This window comes from Leopardus geoffroyi, chromosome A2 (genome assembly GCF_018350155.1).
Source record: "Leopardus geoffroyi isolate Oge1 chromosome A2, O.geoffroyi_Oge1_pat1.0, whole genome shotgun sequence".
Classification (NCBI taxonomy): domain Eukaryota; kingdom Metazoa; phylum Chordata; class Mammalia; order Carnivora; family Felidae; genus Leopardus; species Leopardus geoffroyi.
In genome coordinates, this window is record NC_059331.1 from 151,305,303 (window position 1) to 151,330,363 (window position 25,061).

Sequence of the window (25,061 nt, forward strand, 5' to 3'; positions counted from 1 at the left end):
TGCTAAAATAGCTAATTCAGTAATCATATTTAAAGAAAAATGTCCTCTCACAAGTAAAACTGAATGCACAAAAACATGAAAAAAATCCAATCCTGAACAGTTTCAAATATTTTTCTAAGTATATCTTAAAATAACAATGCTTACAGACTGAGACTTACTATGATTGTTTTCCAAATAATTTTTAGCATTATGGATAAAAACATCTTGGCAGAGAGTTCTTGGAAAAACAAATCTGCAAAATTACATTTAGAAATACTTAACTGGCAGATTTAACGGACGACATGAAGAAAAAGACCTCTGGCCTTTAGAGCAGGTTCTTTCATTATTTTTCAGTAAATTGGCAAAGATTCTATCAACTCCAAGTTATACAGCAAAGGAGGCTGTGTAAAGGAAATTTTAGACTACTAGAGCTGTTGGTGAGAACATGTTGCTGATAAGGACTGAGCAAGAGATTAATTTTTATGAAGTCGATAAACTTCATTCTACTTTGTAACTACAGGCCATATCCCTGAGCTGGGCCAATTGTCTCATGAATGGATACTGCTGATGAAAAGGGATCTGCAAGTGTGTGAGAGCATAAATCAATTACTATGGGAAGAAAGCCAAGTTCAAAGTACATGCCAGTGATCTTCATTTGTGAAGAAGAACATCTATGTTGCAGTGGTGAAACATTTCAGTTTGAACGTGGAATCTGGGTACTTATCCCAATTCTACTACTAATTGAATGTTTGACCTTTAACAAATTATTTAACCTTTCTGGAACATAGCTCTACTATTTCTAAAATGAAGGAGTTGAATAAGGTAAGTCACTTTTTAGGACAAGAAAAGTCCTTTCTTAAAAGCACACAGTTTCAATAATAAAGATCTAAATGGACTTACTATAACTGCCCACTAATCAAAGTTTTCCACCAAGAATATTTATTTCAAAAGTCCTTCTAAGCTTAGCAAACTGGATGTGCAGCCAAGAAAATGCTGCTAAAAAATTTTCGCCTAATTAAGAAAATAACTAATTTTCAATGAAAAAAAAGTGTTTTCATTTAGGCAAAAGAAATGGAAGCTGCATTTCTGTCAAACCTCTGGCAACTGTCTTTCCCGTGATAGGTTTCAGATACATAAATTTTTAATAATTTAATTGAAACAAAAACTAAACACTTAAATACAAATATATAACACATAGAGACATGGTATCTGTAGGATATATAGGTGACTGACACCTGACTGTGTGCTTGTAAAGGTCAGGGACCCTGTTTTGCTCTAGGTATCTAAAGAATAAATAAATAGACGTGCCTTTTCCAGTGTTGAGTACTGTCTAAGCATATCTTAAAGTGGCAGGTATCATAGAAAGAGTATGTACTCTCCATTATGAAGCACTTAACCAATATATACCCTGATAAGACACCATGATATTCATTGCAGGATACAAAGTTGAACCTAATTTCAATAGTTCAACTCAAGTACAAATGAGTTACAACTAGGGGTGGGGAAGGTAGATACTGCCTAGGTATTAACTTGCTTCATATTACACAGTTAAAATGTATATAGTTTTCCAGAATTTTATTTCTGTCATTTCTAATTGGTATTGAAAATCCCAGATCATCTGGCTACAATTATATAACTATTCAGTTTTGAAGCTTAGCACATTTAGGTTCCTGAGGTATTTGCCAAATATTTATAGGACGTCAGAGTATTCTGTGTAACTCTTGATAACAATTTTAAATATTTTGGTGCATTAAAACTAAAATTTCTCTTGTCATCAGAGACTTGAAAATAATCTAATAAAGAAGCTTAATCATCAGTCACCATTTAAACACCAAACAAGTATGCAGAGTCAAAAACAGAAAACCTGAAATAACAAGCTCTCCCAACCTCCCACAAAACACGACAATGATTCAGAACCTACAAGGTGGTGACTTCATTCTTAGAATTTCTGGGAAAAAAAGTATTTTATGCTCTATGGTTGAGTATATGTTAAAAGGAAAACCCACAAAAAGAGGACCATAATGTAATGCCACGTTTTTGTCTTTTTTTGCATAAATATCTAGTTTAGATGAAGATTTCAAATGATTAACACGAGGACAACTACACTCACAAATCTGTAATTATTCCTTCCCACTGTGGCATTTTCATAACATATACGGGTTTGAAATATTTGGGTTAAGATTGTTTTTGTGCTGATGGACAATATGATAACTGTGAAATCAGAAGAACAGATAACTTACTGAAGATGGTCATGTAATAAGTCAAAGAAAAGTACACAATGAAGACAGCTAAGAACTAGAGTCCCACAAAGGCACCCTTCTTCCTATTGTATCAAGTGCACACTGTACCCTTGCTGTCAGAGTTCCCCATGTTCTCATCCATTCTATTTATACAATACATGAAGCACCTCCCATTACTGAAGGCAGTTCTATTGCTTCTTAATGAAATTACATACGAATTCCTGCCTCTACGCCTTTACTAAGGAGTCCCATCAGTATAAAAGATCTTTCTCTTTTCCCCACTAACCCAAATCCAAGATACCATAGTACAGATCAATTCCTACTTCTTCAATGAAGCCTCCCCAATCATTAAAGGCTCAACTGAGGTCTCTCATATTCCAGTATCATATAGTCACCGCTTTCATACATAATATTAATTTTATTTCTTCAACTATACTGCAAAATACCTGGAAATAGTATCCATATTTTATAGTTCTTTTGTATTACCCATATGGCCTACTTCTCTGTTGGGCAAACAGTATCCCAAATACTCATTATAATTGATTTAATATTTTATTTTTAAATGTTAAGGATATTTTGGGGAACTTAACTTTAACTCTTAATGTTATAATCAGTTATGAGATACACTACCAGTCATTCCATGCCACGTTCCTAAATGATTGAAGCAAAACGAAACAAAATTACGCTCTGATATGCTGTCTTGAATGGAAGGGAAAAAAGCAGTATCAGGAACTGAATACCTAAGTGTTTCACAAGTGAATATCATGTAGAAGGAGAGGACTGAAAAATGCCACTCGGAATTACCTACTAACTGCCATAATCAAATGAACAAACATCATGAGTTCCACCCATACACGAACCACTACATTGGTGCTATCATGCTCATGTTAAGTGAACTTCGCTGTATCAACTGTTAGATTCACTGTATCAAAAGCCACAAACCATATTCTCTGAACTCAGTTACTTGTCTTGAAAATGAAATGAAATGTGGTTGGTCACAAAGGGAACAGAGTCAAAGAACTCTGATGGATCTCTTCAAATTTACCTATCAACCTTGCTAGACACGAGAGAACGAACGACTTGCTGGTAACAGCACGTTATTACGATAACACTGTGCCGTGCCGTATCTTAAAGGCCATGACAAGGGATAAAAATGAATTTTATTAATTATGTAACAGAGTGAGGACTATTCTATTCTACTTGAGAGAATCAGGAGAGAAACAAACTCTCTCTCTTACCAGTCATCTCTAAAGTCCGAATTAAATAAACTGAAAAAAACCAAAACCTATTAATAAGAAGGATTCCTTTAGACAAAGAAGTCAGTTGATCTAATAAATGTTATATGGGACCTTAAAACCCAAAAGTTCTGAAACCTTCAAGGGTAGCAGTATAAAACCAGAAGTATTCTGGTACCACTTAGGGGAACCAAATATTTTTCCCAGAAATAAAAACATGACAGACAAAAAGGGGAAATATCTCTCCTTCAGCAATTGCTTTTTCACAGAAAGTATACTTATACACATATGTCTGTGAAACATGAATAATCAGAGTTCTCAAAGATTAAGTACTTTACTAACATAAAGCACAGTTTGTGTGTGTGTGCGCGTGTCTAGCAGTCAAAATAAGTACCAAAAGTAGTTACAGAATGGCTTTATCCCTCATGCTCTCACTAATTACCATCTTAAAAAATATTTTTTTTCACTATTTTACTTTTAGAATGTATAATCAGAATTTTTACCATGGTGTTGAACTTTATAGCACCATAATTTCAGAGTCCGTTTTTTTTTCTTTTTCTTTGTGCATTTATATTCCATATGGAAGTTTGGTGACTACTCTGTTAAATAAAATGCTTCCAAGTTATAACTAGTTATAATACTCCACCATCCTTATAAAGCTCAATATTACAAGGCATCCATCCAGTTAAAATTTTTTTAGATTGTAAGGACTTTTTTTTTTCCCCATAGAAATTTCCAAGAATAGTAAGTACTCTGTTATTCAAAAATTCTCTCCCTACCCACCCAACAAACTGAAGGCATGAGATATTCACAAATTCTCAAAGGCTATAAATGAACCTACCTGCTATAGGGATCCCTCCCAGACCTGTGTTGTGCTGTGGCGGGAGATTCAAGTCCAAGAAATTACTATTTGAGGTGGGGTTTGCTGTGTGGTTCAAGTGCATGATGCTATTGCGTGGAAAGGCCATCCAAGGATAGCGGGCTGCCTGGCCTGGAAAACTGAATGAATTATAAACTGCTCGGTGCTGCTGAAATTGAGGGAACCTCTGTGGCAAGACTGAAAAGGTACTATTGAGAGAGTTGGCGTTTGTCGGTGCAGCAGGATGCAGGAATCCAGAGCCCGGACCTTTGGCGGTTGTAGTGTGTGAAGAGGAGTTCTGAAGAGACGTGGGCGAAAGGGAAGGCTGGTCTTGGACTGACAGTTCCTTTTCAATCAGGTCTGCTAAGGCTTTTCGAGTGACGTCAAAGGGATCGAAACCCAAGTCATCCTCTGGTTGTTTAGAAGAACCAAAGCCAAATGCTGCTTGCCAGTCTGTGGAGGACGATACCGGGATTGTTTCTGTTGGGAAGACAATTAGTGATGAATTTTAAATACATAGTTTACTTGCATACTTAATGAGTGTCCACACTAGTGAAAGTTAAACATGTTATATTACAAGATAAAGGCAAATATAACCAAAATTTGTATGATTTCTTAGCACGTTAAAATTATAACATTATAAAAATCCTCATATACTTTTAGCAATGATTCCATTCTTATTAACTTCAAAAAAACTGAATGACAGAAACTGATTTTACTAATCAAAGAAAACAAAGTACTTGAAACCCAAATTATACTTTCAGCTGTTCATAATCCAAACCTGGAGAAAGTCATTTAAATGAAATAAGGTAACAAATGTGATGTAACAGAATTCAATTAGTAAAGTTTGCTTTTAAAAATATATTTATCGGGGTGCCTGGGTGGCTAAGTCGGTTAAGCGACCGACTTCGGCTCAGGTCATGATCTCACGGTCTGTGAGTTCAAGCCCCGCGTCGGGCTCTGTGCTGACAGCTCAGAGCCTGGAGCCTGTTTCAGATTCTGTGTCTCCCTCTTTCTCTGACCCTCCCCAGTTCATGCTCTGTCTCCCTCTGTCTCAAAAATAAAATAAATGTTAAAAAAAAAAAAATTAAAAATATATTTATCAAAGACAAAGTCCAAGTAATTTTGAATATATGCTTTATATACTGTTAGGAAAAAATAACGTAACTTAATGAAAAAGTATCTACTTAAATTTTATTATTTTTTAAAACTGTCTGCTCCACTCATAATAGGTGCTATATCGTCAATGTTAACTTTATGGCGTCCTTCACATTAATAAAACTTACAATGAATAGAAATGAAAATAGCTCAAAAATGCCAAAATATAACCTTCAATATTAACTATCATACCTCTCTGTCATCTGGATAAAAAAAAAAATCTTACATTTAACTATGTAAACACAAATATGATTAAATATGTCAGCCCTTAATAATTCCTAGAGGAATAAGCATTTTATTATCAGAAAAATGATCTAACCCTTCATTTCTGAAGATATCTGTTAACACCGTAAGTTCTAGGTCACACGACTACTTATCTGGCTATCTTATTCCACGCAGTTTAAATGTTTACAACTGCACGAAAAAGCTAGAGCGGGGACAGGGGTAGAAACACATCCATGAGGTCTCATTCCAGTCTAAGTAAAATGATTCACATGCAGCAGTTCTGTCGTATACCTGATGTGAAGAGACTCTGTGGCTCTGGTGCTGTAGGCCAGTCACTGGACGTCTGTGGGGAGCTGGGGAAAGGAGGAAGCCCACTTGGGATCGGGTTGGGATGGCGAAAGTTATCTGAGAATAACGACTGTGACTCAGTTACTGCCCCTTCAAAAGGAGACCGTGCACTGTGATTGGATGAACTGATGGGGATGACAGGGTTGGATTTTGATAAACCAGGTGGTGGTGAAGGCGTATCACTGTTAGATATCTAAATAAAATAGGAAGGGAAAAGAATAATCAATATTAAGTTTATATACTTTAATAAGCCATCATTAAAAAGGCTTGCAACAAAAGATATTAGAACAACGGTCTTCAAACTGGGGTGCTTAAGACTTTATGAGAACATGAATTTTCAAATAAAAATCCATTTTTCTTTTTTCTGGATTGACCCTCCTTGAAAAGACTAAGTCGGTCTCCTCTCCTTTCAGAACCTACCTTCTCTCACTTTATAAAGAAAAGAGTATTTCTCACTCTTTGACCAAAAGTGAAAACTTTCTGAGAGCAACAAAAATGTATTAGAAATATTCAGACTGGTGATAAGTGACTAATGACCTGATTCTTTTGCAAACTACATGATTCTCAATACTTAAGAACAAAATGGAAAGAAGATCTAATCAAGTTATTTCTAAAACATCATTAAAAATAATTTTTAGGAGGGTGGCTCAGTCAGTTAAGTGACTGACTCTTTATTTCGGCTCAGGTCATGATCTCACGGTGCATGAGCTCAAGGCCTGCATGGGTCTCCATGCGAATAGCACGGAGTCTGTTTGGGATGTTCTCTCTGCCCCTCCCCACTTGCTCTCTCTCCCTCCCTCTCAAAATAAGTAAATAAACTTTAAAAAAAATCTTTAAGAGAAATAATTTTTGGGACGCCTGGGTGGCTTGGTTGGTTGAGCGTCCGACTTCAGCTCAGGTCAAGATCTTGTAGTTCATGAGTTCAAGCCTTGCATTGGGCTGTCTGCTGTCAGCACAGAGCCCGCTTCAGATTCTCTTGATCCCCTGCTCACATTCTCTTTCTCAAAAATAAACACTTAGAAAAATAATTTTTATGATAAACCCTTATATGATTTTTTAATTTAAAAAAATTTTAAGTTTATTTAGTTTCAGAGAGACAGAGACAATGCAAGCAAGGAAGGGGCAGAGAGAGAATCCCAAGCAGGCTCTGTCCCGCCAGTGCAGAGCTACATGTGGGGCTTGAACTCACGGAACTGTGACATCAAGACGTGAGCCAAAAACAAGAGTCAGACGTTTGACCGACCGAGCTGCCCAGGTGCCTCAATCTTTATATGACTCTTAGGTATTGAATTCATAGAAGGAGTTCAAAAATTCAATATTGATATAACACTCTTTCTTCCCCCCACCTATATAAACAAGACACCTCAGCACTGACGTTATAAAATGAAAACATGGCTAACAATATAGTTAAAACTTGTCTCCTTTACCAACAGGTAATATTCATCTATGGATGCATGAAAACCAATTTTAAAATAGCTCTATCTCGTTAAGAGATAAATGTCCAATATTAGTGTTTATGTTTAAAATTTTTATCAAATTCTGTATTTATATAAGTTGCTTTGATCAAATCAAAACTACAAATAAAAATTCAGAAGAAAGGGGTGCCTGGGTGGCTCAGTTGGGTAAGTGTCTGACTCTTGATTTCAGCTCAGATCATGATCTCATGGTCAATGAGACTGAGCTCTGCCTCAGGTTCTGTGTTGACAGCATGGAACCTGTTTGGCATTCTCCCTCTCTCTCTGCCCCTTCCCTGCTTGCATGTGCTTCTTTCTCTCTGAATAAATAAACTTAAAAAAATTTCAGAAGAAAGAAAATTGGCATTTTTTAGCCTCGTGCCAGAAAAACATTTTTTTCCAATTCAAAATTCATGTCTATTTTTATTTAAGAGAAGTGTATGCCTGTCAAGAACAAACTATGTTGTATTAAGGTAATATTTTATAATGGCAGTGGAAACAGACAAATGAGTTCAGGGGAACAAGGAATGATATAAAATTTTTGATTGTTAAAAAAAAATAGCATGTATATATTTTTTTAAATGAAGGACAGAGCAACAACACATTTTGATATCTGAATCTCTTAGAAACTTATTAAAAAGCAATGTAGTGCATTTATTTAAAAACACCAATATTTATAATATCCTGAAAATTACATCCTTTACAACTATTTTTAACTTATTATGAAAAAAATCTTTATTTCTTTGGAGAGAGAAGAGGATAGAAAGAGAGGGGAGGGGCAGAGTGAGAGGGAGAGAGAGAGAATTCCAAGCAGGTTCCACACTCAGCACAGAGCCTGATGCAGGGGTCAATCCCATGACCACGAGATCATGACCCGAGCTGAGATCAAGAGTCAGACAGATGCTTAACTGAGGCACCCCAAAAGCAGTGTATTTTAGATCTCTAAGTTTCTCAAAAACATTGTGGGGAACTAGCCAGTCTTTATGGAACAGATTAGAACTACATTTTTCTATGCCCATGTAAGAAGACGCACAGAGATTTATGCAATGAAAAACTAGCAAATAGACAAGATGATACAAAGCAGGACACAAAGATCAGAATCTCACTCAGTTTCACTGTGGATACAACTTTGAACTTAACTATTTAGTTTGTTATTTCAAAACCCACAGTCATTCGGGGATAGGGGCAAACTGTTGGAGGCAAGGACACTGCGAGATACAGAAGATTAAAGTTGACAATAAGCAACAAGGGGGGTATACAGCAGAGAAATAACTCTTAAGAATAAAGGTGGCATGCTAGTCTGAGACCATTTTGTAGATGGTCAAAAAGACCAGTAGTATCAACAGACTCATATGACACTAAAATACTGAGATACCATACAATATGACATATGGTCATAAGGATAAATCTGAGTCATCAAGAAAAGGTTAAGTTATGCTCTTACACAGTAATTCTGTGGAGGAAAAGAAGATTCATTATACTACATTTAAAAAAGGATATCCACTAAAAGTATTTTTAAATTGTTTCAGTAAAGTATTTTCCACTATCCAGAAAATTCACTTGCACAGAATGCTTTGTTTCAAGAGAATGGAATATAAACGAAGTAGAGAATCAAGAGTCTTACCTGCTGTGAATTATCACCATTCCCTATACTGAGAGAATCTGAAGGTTTGTCAATGGGGCTGCAAAAAGAAAACACATAGAGTAAAATCAGAGTAAAGTCATTCTCCCACAAGAAAAACAAACACCCCAAAAGCCAGAAAAATAGATATTTTATCATCTTAACATTTGTTGATGCACTCTGATGTAAAGATATTGGTTTAGATGTTGAGGATACAAAGAAGTATAAGATCAAATCCCTACACTTGAGCAACTTAACTTACATTCTAACTAGATTCTCCAAAAACAATGGGTGAAACCATAACTTATGAAAAAAAGTACTGATTAAAGTGAGTACTATTGTAGTAGGTCAAAAATTTAATCCATTATTTAGCTTTGTGCGCATGATAAACACATTCCCCATTAAAATTCTTGGAATAATACTCACCTATTTTTCCCGGTGTTTAACAGAGGGCATAAGTCACCCAAATATTTTCTACAGGTTCTTAAGAGCAACAAATTTCCTTTACTACTTCAAAATCCTAGTTACAACCCTAGAGAAGGCATGTGTGTGTATAAATGCACACACACACACGGTGCCTGGGGGGCTCAGTCGGGTTGAGTGTCTGACTTCGGCTCAGGTCATGATCTCACTGTTTTGTGAGTTTGAGCTGACGAAACAGAAACTTTTGTGCAAACTATTTACTTAAAAAAGTTTTTTTTAATGTTTATTTATTTTTGAGAGACAAGAGAGACACAGCATGAGCAGGGGAAGGGCAGCGAGAAAGGGAGACAAAAATCTGAAGCAGGCTCCAGGCTCTAAGCTGTCAGCACAGAGCCCAACACGGGGCTCAAACTCATGAACATCAGATCATGACCTGAGCCGAAGTCAGACGCTCACCTGACTGAGCCACCCCGGCGCTCCATAGTTTAAACAAAAACCTAAAACTTGACTTCCATATGGAGCAAATGCAGCACGACAGTAAAGTAACACATAACTGCTGACTTAAAACCAAAACAAAATCTTTATAAGCATTATAATACTGACCTAGCAAACCATTTCCATAACTAACTTTATTTAATCCAGCACATGAATAAAAGATAATTATGATTATATAATTATATAATTATAAAATTACATAGTTATAAAAATACTAATACTTATTCTGATACAGTATTACAGGGAGACAAATTAAGATTCCAAATTTCTCAAAATTATTTTATTGGCCTGAAATATGTACAAAGTTATCCTGATAGGCAGACAACCTACTGGTACCACATTTAATTGCTCTAGAAAAATTTAACAAGGTCTAGTACCCAATCACAATACCAAGTTTATCTTCTGCACAAACATCACCAGATGCTCTTGATTCTGACAAGTAGGTCTGGAATTCACTAAATATCATCTTTAGTTGTTATTATTCACAAAATATCAATTAATCAATTCATTTTAAGTTAAATGGGTAATACAAATAATTTTAAGATATCGCTTTGAGCCCACTAAGTTTGGAGACACTTGGGGAAATGAGACAGGTACACACCAACATATATCAACCAGTGACAATTACTAAACGAACTGTTTCAAACAATAAATGTCATAGATCTTTAAAAGTAAGAGAAGCCACCGCAAGTGGGGCAATTAGGAAACATTTCCTAGGGGAGTTCAAATTTAAGTAGGTCCTCAAAAAGATTTACACATTAGGAGAGGGAAGGGAAAAAGGAGGAAAGAACATTAAAGGTAGGAAAAGCAAGCATATCAAGCATCAAAAGGGCACAGATAGGTTTGGGAAAAAGTTAAGTAATTAGTTTAGGTAAGACAGAGGATGCTTTTGACAGCAGTAGGAGGTAAGGACAGAGAGACAGAGGGTAGAACCAGAGACCAAGAGAAATTTTTGCACACAGAAATGACACAAAGCAGTATTAGAAAGATTAATTTGGTGGTGGCATAAAGAACAGACTGGAACATAATACAGATGATAATGAGATGAACTTGCAATATTTTCTAAAAAATTTTCCTGTGGTAAAGTACACTTAATATGAAATTTACTGTTTTAACCATTTTTAAGTTCAGTAGTATTAAATACACTGACGTTGTACAACCATCGCCATCATCATCCTCACCTCTTTTAATCTTATAAAACTGAAATTCTATACCATTAAACAATAATTTCCCAATTTCTCCTCCCACCCGGTATCTGCCATTATACTTTGTTATAATTTTGACTACTCTAAATACCTCATATAAGTGGAATCAAAGAGTATTTGTCTTTTTGTGACTAGCTTATTTCACAATGTCTTAAAGGTTCATCCATGTTGTAATGTATCGCAAAATTCCCTTCCTTTTTAAGGCGGAATAATATTACTTTGTATGTATACCACATTTTGCTTGCTCATGCATCTGGCCACCGACACTTGCTTGGACTGCTTCCATGTTAAGCTATTGTGAGCAATGCTGCTAAGACATAAATGTACAAATATCTCTTCAAGACACTGCTTTCAATTCTTTTTGCTATCTACCCAGAAGTGGAATTGCTGGATTGTATGGTAATTCTATTTTTTAATTTTTGAGGAACTGCCATACTGTTTTCCCCAGTGACTGTACCATTTTATATGCACAAGGGTTCTAATTTTCCCACATCTCTTTCAACTCTCATTTTCTAGCCCCCCCCCCTTTTTTTTTACTATTTTTTATTTTTCTCTTTTTAATAAGTTTCAAGTTTTTATTTAAATTCTAGTTAACATCTAGTATAATATTAGTTTCAGGGGTAGAATTTAGTGACTCTGTTTTCTGCTTTTTTGGCAGTAGCCATACTGATGGGTGAGGAGGTATCTCATTGTAGTTTTAATTTGTACTTCCCTAATGATTAGTGATGTTCAGCATCTTTTCATGTGCTCAATGACCATACCTCTATATTCTCTGAAGAACTGTCGATTTGAGTCCTTTGCCTATTTTTGAACTGGGATATTTGATTTTTGTTGTTGTTGAGTTTTAGGGATTGTCTGTATATTTTGGTTATTAACCCTTTCTCAGATATATGATCTGCAAATATTTTCTCCCATTCTGTGGGTTGCTTTTTTTTTTTTTTTTTTTTTTTTACTATGGACAGTGTCTTTTGAGTCACAAAATTTTAAAATGTTAATTAAGTGCAATTTGTCTACTTTTTCTTTTGTTACCTGTGATTTTGGTGTCCTGTCCAGAAATCATTGCCAGATCCAATGTTGTGAAGCTTAATCATGTGTTTTCTTTTAATGAATTTGCTGTGTGAAAGAATTTCAATCTAAAAGAACTAGAAAATATAAGAAGGATATTCTCATACATGTGCCCCCAGGAAGATAAACCTAAGGACTAAAAGACTGCTTTCTCAGAAATGTCTGATTCACAGGAAATGGATAGTGTTGAAATTTTCTTGTGGCGGGGGGGGGGGGGGGGGGGGGGGATTGATCAGAGGTTGTCCTGTATCGACCTTGGGAAGTTTTGCCAGAGGCATGAATGGAACAGGGCTTCAACTGGATTGATCTCACAAAATGGGATGAATTGAGCTTTGTATGAATAAACGGAATGATTTTGTTTGCTCAGGAAAATTTTCAAGGCTGGTTTCCTTATTTTTTTTTTTTAATTTTAACTGACTCGACCCCAACTTTCCCCTCTTTCCACTCACTGCGCATAAATACAACCTACCAAAACCCCTCAACGGACTCGCCACAGGTTGCTTGTTCCAAACTGCAGTTCCTCTGCTATTCCTGAATAAACTTATCTCCTTGGGCTTGTCTAAGTTTGTTTTATTTATAGCCATCAATTGTTTTGTGTCTTAAATTTAAGTCACTGATCCATTTTGAATTCATTTTTTAATATGGTGTTAGGTAAGGATCCAACTTCATTCTTTTGCATGTAGACATCTAGTTTCCTCAGCACCATTTGTTGAAAAGACTATTCTTTCCCCATGGAATGGTTCTGGTATACTTGTTAAAAATCATTTGACCTGTATGTGATGGTTTACTTCTGGGCTTTCTTTTCTTTCTGTTGAGTTATATATATCTGTCTTCAGGCTAATCCCACCGTTTACATTACTGCAGATCTGCAGTTGTTTTGAAATCAGGAACTGTGCTTCCTCCAGTTTTGTTTTTTCAAGATAATTTTGGCTATGTGGGGTGCTTTGAGATTCCCTAGGACTTTTAGGATGGGTTTTTCTATGCAAAAAAAAAAAATCACTAGAATTGTGATGTGGATTGCATTGGATGTATAATAGCTTTGGGTTAAAGAGGCATTTAAATAATATTGTCTTCCAATCAATGAACATGGGATGCGTCTTCATTTATGTGTCTTTAATTTCTTTCAGCAACGGTTTGTAGTTTCATTGTGTAAGTCTTTAATTTCCTTGCTTAGAAACTCCTAAGTTATTTTTCTTGACACTATGGTGAATACAACTGTTTTCATAATTTCCTTTTCAAACTGTTCATTGTTCACATACAAAAATACAATGGATTTCTGTGTATTGACTTTGTATTCTGTACTGAATTCATTTATTACTTCTAATTTGTTTATTTTGTGTGTGTAATCCCTAGGACTTTCTACATATAAGACCACACTATTTACAAAAAGATAATTTTTACTTATTCTATTTCTATTTAGATGCCTCTTCTTTGTCTTGGCTAACTGCTACGGCTGGAACATCCAATAGCGTGCTGAATAGAAGTGGTAAACGTGGGCATTTGCCTTGTTCCTTATTGTAGAGGAAAAGTTTTCAGTCTTTTACCATTAGAATGATGTTCACTGTGAATTCTTCATATATGGCTTTTATTGTGTCGAGGTAGTTTTCTTCCTAGGTTGTTTTAAGTCATGAAAGGGTATTGACTTTTGTCAAGTGCTTTTTCTGCATCAATTGAGGTATCATGTGTTTTATATCCTACATTCTGTTCATAGGACACATCAAATAGCTTAATTTTGTGTCAGACCATCCTTGCATTCCAGGAATACCTCACTTTATCATGGTGTATAACCCTTTTCATGTGCTGAATTCTGTTTGATAGTATTTGGTTGAGGATTTCTGCATCAAAGTAAACAAGGCGTATTGGTCTGTAGTGTTCTGATAGTGTCTTCGGCATTGGTGTCAGGGTAGTGCTGGCCTCACAGGTTGAGTACGGAAGTGGTCTCTTCTCAACTTCTTGGACAAGTTCGAAAAAGATTAGTATTAGTTCCTCTTTAAATGTTTGGTAGAATTCACCAGTGAAGCCATTAGGTCCAGGGCTTTCCCTTGTTGGGAAATTTTTGATTAGTGGTTTGATTGCCTTACTAATTATATATCTATTCATATTTTCTATTTTTTCACAGTATAGTTTTGGTAGGTTTTTGTGTTTCTAGCGATTTGTCCATTTCATCTAGGTTAACCAATGTGTTGTCATACAATTTTTCACAGTACTCTTAAAATTCTTATTTATATAGAATCTGTACTAATATCCCCACTTTCTGATTTTAATATTTTGAACTTTTTCTGTGTTTTTTCATAGTCTACATCTAACTGAAGGTTTGTCAATTTTCTTGATCTTCTCAGAGAGCCAACTTTAGTTCATCCTTTTTTCTCTACTGTTTTTCTACTCTTGATTTCATCTTTCACTGCTCTTATCTTTACTTCCTTCCTTCTGCAAGCTTTGGGTCTAGTTTGTTCAAGTTGTTTTTCTATTTCCTTAAGTTGTGATGTAAGGTTGTTGACTTTGGGTCTTTCTTGCTTTTTAATGTAAGCACTCATAGCTATATATTTTCCCCTTAGCACTCCTTTAGCTACTTTCCTTAAGTTTTGATACGTTTTGTTTCCATTTTCATTCATCTCTAAGTATTTTCCAATTTCCCTTGTGATTTTTTTTAATCCATTAGTTGTCTAAAAGTGTTAATTTCCACAATGTTTTGAACTTTCCAGATTTCCTTTTGTTAATGATTTCTAACTTTATCCCACCATGGTCAGAAAAGATACATGGTATGATATCTATCTTTTGAAATCTACTGAGAAGTTGTGGCCTAACATATAATCTTATCCTGGAAAATGTCCATGTACATTTGAGAAGAATGTATATTTCGTTCTTTTTGGGGAGAGTGTTCTGTATTTGTCTGTCAGATCCAGGTGGTTTATTGTGTTGTTTAAATTCTCTCCTTACTGATCTACTATCTGGTTATTATATCCATTACTGGGAGCAGAGTACTGAAATCTTCAACTATTATTGTAGAACTATTTCTCCCTTCAGTTCTGTCAGTTTTGCTTCATATATTTTGATGTTTGTCATTAGATGCATAACGTTTGTAACTATTCTATCTTCTTGCTGTATTAACATACAATGTCTTTCTTTGTCTCTCGATTTAAAGTCTGTTTTGTCTGGTACTAACTAGAATAGGCATTTCTGATCTCTTTTGTGTACTACTTTAATGGATTATCTTTTCCATCCTTTCACTTTCAACCTGTTTGTGTCTCTGGGTCTATTGCAAATCTCCTCTAGACAGCATATATTTGGGTCATGTATTTTTATCCATTCTGCCAATCTGTCTTCTGATTAAAGTTGTATCCATTTAAGGTAATTACTGACAAGGAAGTAGTTATTATGCCCTTTATGCCATTTGTTTTCTACATGCCTTATAGCTTTTCCCCCCTAATTTCCTGCAATACTGTCTTCTTTTGTGTTTAGCTGACATTTTTCTAGTGAAATGTTTAAATTTCTTTCTCATCTCCTTTTGTGTATACCCTAGAGCTATTTTCTTCATTGTTATCATGTGATATCAATTCTACTGAACATCCTAATGTTAGAATACTCTGTATCAACTTAATTTCAGTAACATATAAAAACTCTGCTCCTTTACAGCTCAATCCCAACCCCTTTCAGTGTTTACACTAATACACTGAACCTTAAACGTATTGGTCTCTTAAATCATGCAGGAAACAAAAAGTATAGTTACAAATCATTGGTACAATCACACTAGCTTTTATAATTGCCCATTTATTTACCTTTACTAGTGTCCTTGCATTTTAACTAGCAGGACTCCCTTGAGCATTTCTTGCAGGACAGGTCTAGAGCTCATGAACTCCCTCAGCTTTTGTTAATCTGAGAATGTCTTAATTTCTCCCTTTCTCTTGAAGAACAGTTTTGCTAGATATAAATTCTTGGTTGACAGTTTTTTTCTCCTAGCACTCTGAATATATTGGCCCACTGCCTTGTGGCCTCCAAAGCTTCTCATGAGAAATAGGCCAATGATCTTATTGAGGATTCCCTCTACGTGATGATTCACATCTGCTGTTTTCAAGATTCTCTCCTTGTCTTTGGCTTTTTAATAAAAATTTGATTTATTTATTAGATTTTACTTTGACTTGATTTGGGTTTGATTACAGTGTGTCTCAATGTTTATCTCTTTGAGTTCATCTTAATTAGAGTTCCTTGAGGTTCTCAGATGTTTATATTCATTTCTTTCATCAAATTGGGTAAATTTTCAGCCATTATTCCTTCATACGTTCTCTCTGCACCTTTCTCACTTCCCCTTCTGGAACTCTGACAATGCATATGCTGGTCTGCTTGATGGTGTCTTACATACAGGTTCCTTAGGCTCTCTTCACTTGTTTTCAGCCATTTCTCCTTGTGTTCCTCAAACTTCTTAATTTACTGTCCTTTTCAAATCTGCAGATTCTTTCTTTTATCTACTCAAATCTGCCTTTGAATCCTCTGGTGAATTTTTCATTTGAGTTACCATACTTTTCAGATCCAGAATTTCTTTTTGGTTCCTTACTTTTTAATTGATATTTCCCTTTTGTTCATACTTTTTTTTTTTTTTTAACCTTTCTCCACATCTTCCTTTACTTATTTAAGAATCTTTAAAAGAATTGTTTTAAAAGTCTTTGTCTACTATATCTACCATTGGATCTTGTTCAGGGACAGTTTTTGTTGGTCATTCTTCTGTTAGTTATTGCTTCTTTTATATGCACTATGATTTTTTTTACTGAACACTGCACACTTGAGTCTAGTAACATAGTACCTCTGGAAAACAGATTCTCCCCCTTCCCCACTGTTTGCTTTTTTTGTTGTTTTTTGTTTTTTTTCGTTGTTTGGTTTGTTTCGCAAAAAGTCTCTGTGCCAAAGGTCAGTCCTAGGTATAAACTTTAAGTCTTCTCAGGTCTTTTCTGAGCCTTTCTCTGGTCATGCACAGTCTAAGTCACTAAGTTTCTTCATATATGCAGTTGTTTTTGAATGTCCTAGTCTTTAATGTCTAGTACCCAAAAGGAGAAAAAGAAAAAACTGAAAGGGGGAAAGAGGGGAAGGGTGCCAGTCCTTTAAATCCCCTGGATATTATTTCAGCCAAAGGAGGGGTTTGCAACAATGGCTGCCTGCTTCTTTGTCAATACCTCTGTGATCAGAAGACGTAATCAGCAATTAGAGCAAAGATCCTCAATACTGGAAAGACAAGGTTCTTTTTGCCTACCCTGGCTCCTGCAACCTATGCATAAGCTGTTCCAGGAATATGTGCACAGCTGCTGGCCATGTACTGGCAGTAGGAGACAGATAGCTGCTGCGGCCTTAGAGCTGAAATTGACCAAAATTAACCCTAAGTCTTTCAGGGGAATTTGCAAGCCTTCAACAAATTTCAGAGTTCCAAAATAGTTACATCAGACAGATTCTGCCAGTGCAATTGTTGTCCAGTTTGGGAGACAGATTCATGGTGCCACCTACCCCACCATCTTCCTCAAATCTGCACTGTTCTTATGATAGGAGAATAAAGGAAGGCTTAAAGGTGAGAACAGCAGAAATAACAGAAACAAAAGATTGAAAGCAAGACATTGCTTTCTTGGTCTCGGTTCAGGTTCTCAGCCACCACCATTAAAGAGCACTAAATATTAATTTGCAATACAGGTGAGGTTAGTCTTGCTAATGTCAAGGGCAGCATATGAAAATCTTACATTCAGAATAAATCTTGATGTGTCTGGATTACAACTAATCAGAACATCTTATATCATCCAGTCCACGATGCCAACCTGCAGTTTTATAAGTACTAATTCATAGCATTTGATGCTCTACCTGGGGAAGGTTTACACAGATGCTTAAAAATTTCTACATCAGTGTCCTCAAACCAAAGATAGCTGCTAAAAAACAGAACCGGGGCAAGGTATCAGTCAATTTTAATATATTCTTCAATTTATTTTAAAATTAACTATTCAAGGAATAATAAGTGAAAAGCTTTAAGAATAAAGATACGACTAGAAATTTTTTTTTTTTTTTCCTACATGGGCTGTAAAAAAACAATTGTAGTTAAACCTGCCACTGTAAGTGCATCTATCGGTGCAAAAGTAGAAAATACAGACGGGAGAATCCCTGCTAATGCATGTATATCCCAACAGAAAGAAAAGTATTTTTATAAATCCCAATTCCAATAAATGTGAACTCCTAGGGTCTCTAATGGCTGGACAGCTAACAGTTATCCCAAGGCTACGATGAACAAGTAAGAGTTTTCACAACTTCCCTGGCATCAGGTGTTGAACTTCCTTTCTCATCAAGCTATGTGTCTGCTTAAGCTATAGTCACATTAAATACCTGTTGTTTTACATTCAACATCTACCCATCTATTATCATACCAAGTTAAAAAAAAAAAAAAGGAAAATAAAGTTTAATAAATACCACATTTAATAAGGAAGAGAGAGACCTACTCCATGAAATGGACTATTTTCTGGTCAAGAATTGCCAAGTCCTAATGATACCTAATGAAAGAAGATTGGATACACTAAGATAAACCGCACAGGGCTTTTTTATTTAAAAACCTGCAAACTAAAAAATCTACGGGTTTTCTTTTTTTGCTCCCCCCCCCCACAAAGTTTATTAGCCACTTCTGTTCAGAAAGGCCTCTTTCTGAACAAGTCTGTTCCTCTAAAATAACCAGGGGGGAAACACCAAAATGCATGGGGCGCACTTTCATTTGCATCTCAAGTTACACTAGAAGCATATCATAGAGAAAGGTTAGCTATCTCCTGGGGTTCCCTGGGAATGGCTCTAGAGTAGGCTCCAGCTTCAGTTCTGGTCCCAGGTTTGGCTCTAGCACTCTGTGATACCGTGCCTAGTGTGGGCTCCAGTGCTGTGGCCCCAGAACCAGTCCTGCCTTAAGCAGTGCCTCTAACCTCAGACTCAGCTCTGGCCCTAATGCCATCCTGGGCTCCAGGTGTAATGAATCTGATTCTGGCTCCAGCTTAAGCTCCAGTGGCTGCTGCAGCTCATCCATCTGTCTGTTAGACACCGAAATGAGCCTGTGTTTCAGGTATTTCCTCTGTTCTGGAGATTAAATTTCTCCTGGCGGTAGTACCCAAAAGCCTCATCCTAGGGGGATTCAGGGGAGAGGAAACAGAGCACATTCTCAAGTAGGTCTCCCTCAGTAAGCAGTTGGTGGTGGTGGATGAGTTCGGACAGCAGGAGTGACTGCAGTACCAGCTGGAATCGGGTGGCAGAGAGCAGATCACCTTCTCACCATCCTGATGTTCCACACAGGAGCGGGTAATGCCCCCTTCCAATGACTTGCTGAAGTGTAGTAGAAAGGCACCAAAGACAGGTCTTCTTCAGCAGCTAGTGCTCCTGGCTCCAGCTCATAAAGTCCATGATGTGGCCATCATTCCACAGATTCTTTAGGTGGTCAGGTGCCAGGTCCAGACTTTTGTTCAACCATGTCCAGAATGGTAGATTGCCTGGGGGGGCTCTCTTGCTTAGCGAAGTCAGTCCAGGACAACAAGGTAGCCTCAATCCTAGAGTTCTGACCAAACAGCTTGTCCCTCAGCATGCTCAGCTGCTCCGGGTTAAGGTCTTGGTCAACAGAGGAGGAGAAATGCCAACTGAGAGCAGGGCCCAGCAGGCTCCAGGAAGGCTTGGGGGGCTGGAAAAGAACTGGTTCTGAGGGTTTGAGCTAAGCAGACTGAACCACAGAACCAAGGCCTAAGCGATTGAGTAGGGTCATGTTAGAAATAATCACACAAAGGGCGTCTGTTTTAGCTCCTGCTTCACATCCTGGTAGGTGTATCTAACCATGAAGGTGATAATGTACAGTTCCTCTGTTGCAATCAGCATCCTCTACTGCTGCCCTTTCTGGAACCAACTAAATGTTACTCCACCAGAGTCAGGTAGCCAGAATTATACTTTAAACCCTGACTCTGTCCCTTCTCAGGGGCCACAGTTTTCTGGTTTGAAGTTAGAATGTTGAAGTTCTGAAGGCCTTGTAACTGAGAAGAACTTCTGTGGAGTCTTCTGTGGACTACAATGGAGACCTGTAGTCAGTAACCAACGCCTTCCTGGAGTCTCACCAGCAGCCTTGTAGGACAGTAAACTTCCTCCCATTCCTGAAGATGAGGGGCCGGTGGGGAGTTAGGGGTATGCGAGACTAGGTTTCTACCACAAATGCTTTGTGAAGCAGACACTATAGCAACTCTGTGAACTGGACCTTCCACAGGTCCACCTCTTTGGTCAGAGAGTCATCCTGATAGCTAACCATGTGACTCAGTCCCTTCGATTCCTTCAGCAGCTAATACAGGTCATACAACAGCTTTGCTCCAGCTGTGAACATTTCTCCAGCTGTTCCACCTATGGTCGGGGGGCTCCAAATCACATGTTTCGCTGCTGGACTTTCCATGCCTCCAACTTTGGCAGGAGCTCAATTAAGGGAGATAATTGGCCTAGCAGTGTTTTAAAGGTACCCAGCACCTCCTTTCTCCTTTGGTCTAGTTCATCCGGTTTCCTCTAGAAGCTGCTAACGTCTGCTTTGATGAGGGTCTAAAGGGGGTGTCCTCACTGGGGCTGGGTCTTCTACTGGAAGTAAAAGACATCCTTGTGGTCTTTCAGTTGGCTGATGGATTTCACAAGCTTCTCCATCATAGCCCCTAATTCCAGGCTCCAGAATTCAGTTTCCTGCTGTTGGCTTTCCACAGGTGCTTTGAGGTCTGCCTCTCATTGCTCTGACTGAGCCCTCTGAGCCTGAATCAGAATTAAAGAGATTAAACATCATCTCAGCCAACTGGGTAGGGCTTTGAGGAAAGGCCTGACTGTTCCAATAGAATTTTCACAAGTTCTGCTGTAGCAACAAGCACTCAGGGTCCTGGCTGCAGCAGGTATACTCAGAGTCCATTTGATCCAAGAACTCAAAGAATAGCCTTTGGCCTTGGAATCATTGTTGCCCAGTAATAATGCTGAGAGAAAGAGAAATCAAAACACCTGAAGTCTATAAATACCACACAACTGACTGAAAAGCACTGGATTCAAGTGGGACTAAGCAGTTCTAAAAGGTTGGTAGGTCTCATAACACAATCAAGATATTTCCAGAAGGCAATGCTATGTGTATAAATGTCTGCAAATGAAAATTTGTAAACATGTAACGTCTTCATACAAATAGTCTCACTGACTTTTTTTAAAGTTCTAGTTCTAAATAGTTCTGGGATCTATGGTGAAATTATAGATTTCCCAGGAGTAAAATGTTTTTCCATTAACCCAAAAGTTGGAATGCAGGACTATGGAGCTTTAAAAAATATATATATATTTATATATATGTAAATATTATATAAACACACACACACACACATACATATATATATATACACTGAAATATAGAGTGTATATCTAGAATCTGTTTCTGGAGATTCTGATTCAGTTAGTCTAAACTGTGACACTTGGTATTTGATGATTACTACGCTAGTAGAGTGAAAAGGAGCATTACTACTAGATTTTAGGGCTAGAAAGAATCATCAATACCAAACTTAAAGACTCTTTGACAGATACACCACAATTCACAATTATCTGCAACCAGATGACAGAGCCACACCTCTGTTTGAATCTTCTGATGCTTAGCCAACTTTGCTAGCTTCTGACATGCCCCAAAGACAGTGCCCCAATTTGACTTCCTTTCTACTTCTTGGTAGTGATACCAACCAAATTCCTGAAAATAGTCTCTTGGCTGCTTTCTAAAATTTACGACATAAAACAAGTAGTTACATAGTAAAGGATCAAAGAAAAGACCCTTTCCCAGGACTGGGAGTAGGACAGAAAAAAGTACTGAGAAGGTCTAGTTCTCCTTTTTGTCACACTGAAAAGATAAAGTCTCCATGATTGTGCTAATTATGGTTGCATTGTGGAAATAAGGTACAATTTAATGTTAACATAAGGGACATTTCCAAATTTCACTGTCATGTTACTGTATACACAAATACATATTTACATTGCTCCTAAATTAAATATTCCCATATTCATTTAGAAGAATTCATTTTAATTTTTCATGCTTGCCAGTCTTAAATGAGATAAACATCTGATAAACTTCAAAGAACAAATTTAAGTTATAGACAGGTAGCTTGCCTTTATAGAATTTATTTGATACAGGCTTCAAATATACATCAACATTTCAAGTATTACTTTACTACTAAAATATGGCCACATCTTACATAACGTGGCACAATTAGCTATTAACATGATAAGAAAAAAGTGCATCAATAATCTGGACTGATGACAGTTTGGCAAATAAGATTTTAATTGGAATTTTCTCAATAACTCCAGAACATACTGACCATGAATGAAAATAAACGCTTTGATTATAAGTAATCACAAAAAATTAATTATTAATATTAAACCTGAAAGATAAACATCCACCATCGTAAACATATCACAGGCTGTAGCCAGCTTTCAAAAGCACCAAGTAAAGTCTCCATCTATTCATTTTAATTTTGTATTTCAGCAATAAAGGTTGATCTTTTAAAAGATACTATATATTTAAGTTGAATTTAAGTACACAATTGCTCATTTGATGTGTCTTTTCTTCTAAGAAATAAGGGCACCAACAACCCTATTTTTAACTAACCCTCTCCCCACATTCATTATTCCCCACCGTCTGGAAAAAAATACCAGTGGCTCTCTAACTTTTTTGAAAATACTTTACTTAGGTGGTACAAGATTCCAGAACTCACTTACTAGTTTTCCAGTATGTATGTGCACATGTGAATTAACTTTGTATTTCCAAATAAAGAATGGAAATAAAATTTCTTAAGAGAAATAAGAAAAAGACTCTCAGAACTAAGGTCAGAAAAATCTTGTAACCCACTGATTTTAATATACATACAGTTTTAGTAAACCTTACTAATTCATCTACTTAGTATACTAGTAAGTAGCCCCAAGTTTCATGCCAAAAAAAAAAAAAAAAAGTTGGGAACTGTAAATCATTTGTCTATTATCAAAGAGGGAATGCCTTTCTGGGGATCCATTTAAAAAAAAATTTTGTTTAGGCCCACCTCTCATGGCACTTGTCCACAGTTTGAGAATCACTGCTTTATACCACTCCTGAAATCACTTCTGCCTGTAAGTATCAGCATACAAGGGCAATTTACAATTACTATTAGGTCATGGGTCCTTTCTCCAGAAAAATGTACACACGCACACAAAATCTGTTAAAATTTCAGAGTTCACAGATGTGCTGAAGCCTGTTCATTATTTAATAAGCTCTATCCAAGACTATTTTATACAAGTCTCCAGGCCATACCTTTTCTAGATCATATCTGACTAAATGATGTCCGGGTAGGAGAACAACGTTCAGGCAGTGACCACTCCCATTCTGCTCAATAAAGAAGGCACTGTGACTATGCCCTCAGTCTATCAGAGCTTATGCTTGATTTTCAATGAAGAGACATCCACGATTTTAAAAAGACATGCATTTTCTTTCGGTATAACAAAAACTGACAAATTTCCTATAGAAATTTTCCTTTCACCATTTCTTTAGCTTATCCTCTACTGCCACCAAACTGTGGTTTAGGAAAGCTTTTGCTTAAAATACCATTAATTCCTTAGATTTATGGTACATCAAATTTATCCTGAGATAATAAGCCTTACAGACCAGAGATCTTCAAGGTCAAACTATATATTAGTTGTGACATAGTTTTCTTTAAGTGAGCTAGTTTGATTCATGTTAGAGTTTTGATTCATGTTTAAAGTCTCTTAAGAATTTTACTTCTTCTAGACTGAGCAGTGGCAGAGTGGGAGCATGAACTTGGGCTTAAAAGTGGCAGCAACTTTGGTCAGAATCTGGTTTATCACTTATTTGTGTAAGGGTACTGGTGAATTATTTCAACTCTCTGAGTCTTGCCAGTCCCAGCTTTTCTTGCCAGCAAGATAATAGTGATATCTACCGCACAGGACAACTGAGATTAAATGAACACAAAGGACATCAACCCTCTTTTCACCTAAGTCTAAATTGAACCATCCTCATTCCTTCAACGGTGGCTTATCTGAGCCACAATAACAATTCATATCCATTTACCTTGAGTGATCCATTTACCAATTACTCAATAATTTGCTCCCCAAATGCTTATGTAGGCCTGCCTACTTACTGTCCCTGGGCACAGCAGCCCATCTAGGTACTATTCCTTTCACAGTTTTTAGTTGGGGCACAAAAAGTGTCTCAACCTAAATAAAGGTATTTCAAAGTGCCGAACTTAAAATACCCAGTCCTTAAGCATCACTACTGTATGGCTTCCTTATTCCCCACTCTCATCATGTGTACTCATCGTTTCAAAGTAACTTATTAATATAGAAAGATAGCACATCTACACTCAATCTGACTGATATACTCTGAAATGCATAATGATGGGGGGAGGTGGTAAAAACAAACAACACACACCCTTTTATAATTTACTGTTCACTTAAGTGAAATAGGAGTAAGACATATTATAAAAAAACACACACAAAACAACTTCATATATATCTGTATCAGGACCATGTCAGGGTTCAGTGAAGATTAAGTAGCTAAGATACTCTGTACTTAATATTTGTACTCTGGTTTATTTAGAAATAAGAGGAAACTACATTTTGGGTTTAGTGTCAAGCCATAAGGTTCCAGATTTTGTTACAAATTCTTGTAAAACTGCTATTCACTACATATGAATGATAAGAGAAAAAGAAACCTTCTTCCCTAGAAGGCTTAACTCTCAACTTATTTTGA

The 25,061-nt window shown here is 36.7% G+C and overlaps 1 protein-coding gene across 9 annotated transcripts in view; it reads right to left on the minus strand.

Moving 5' to 3' along the window:
• The window catches only part of CNOT4 (CCR4-NOT transcription complex subunit 4), a 148,628-nt gene that overhangs the window by 29,344 nt on the left and 94,223 nt on the right, over nucleotides 1–25,061 (minus strand). For all 9 annotated transcript variants that reach the window (XM_045495773.1, XM_045495767.1, XM_045495771.1 and 6 more), the window contains 3 exons: nucleotides 9,123–9,180; nucleotides 5,988–6,237; nucleotides 4,296–4,793 (listed from right to left, as the gene is read on the minus strand). In XM_045495773.1, the coding sequence (XP_045351729.1) occupies nucleotides 4,296–4,793; nucleotides 5,988–6,237; nucleotides 9,123–9,180 (806 nt within the window). The remainder of the gene's footprint in view (nucleotides 1–4,295; nucleotides 4,794–5,987; nucleotides 6,238–9,122; nucleotides 9,181–25,061) is intronic.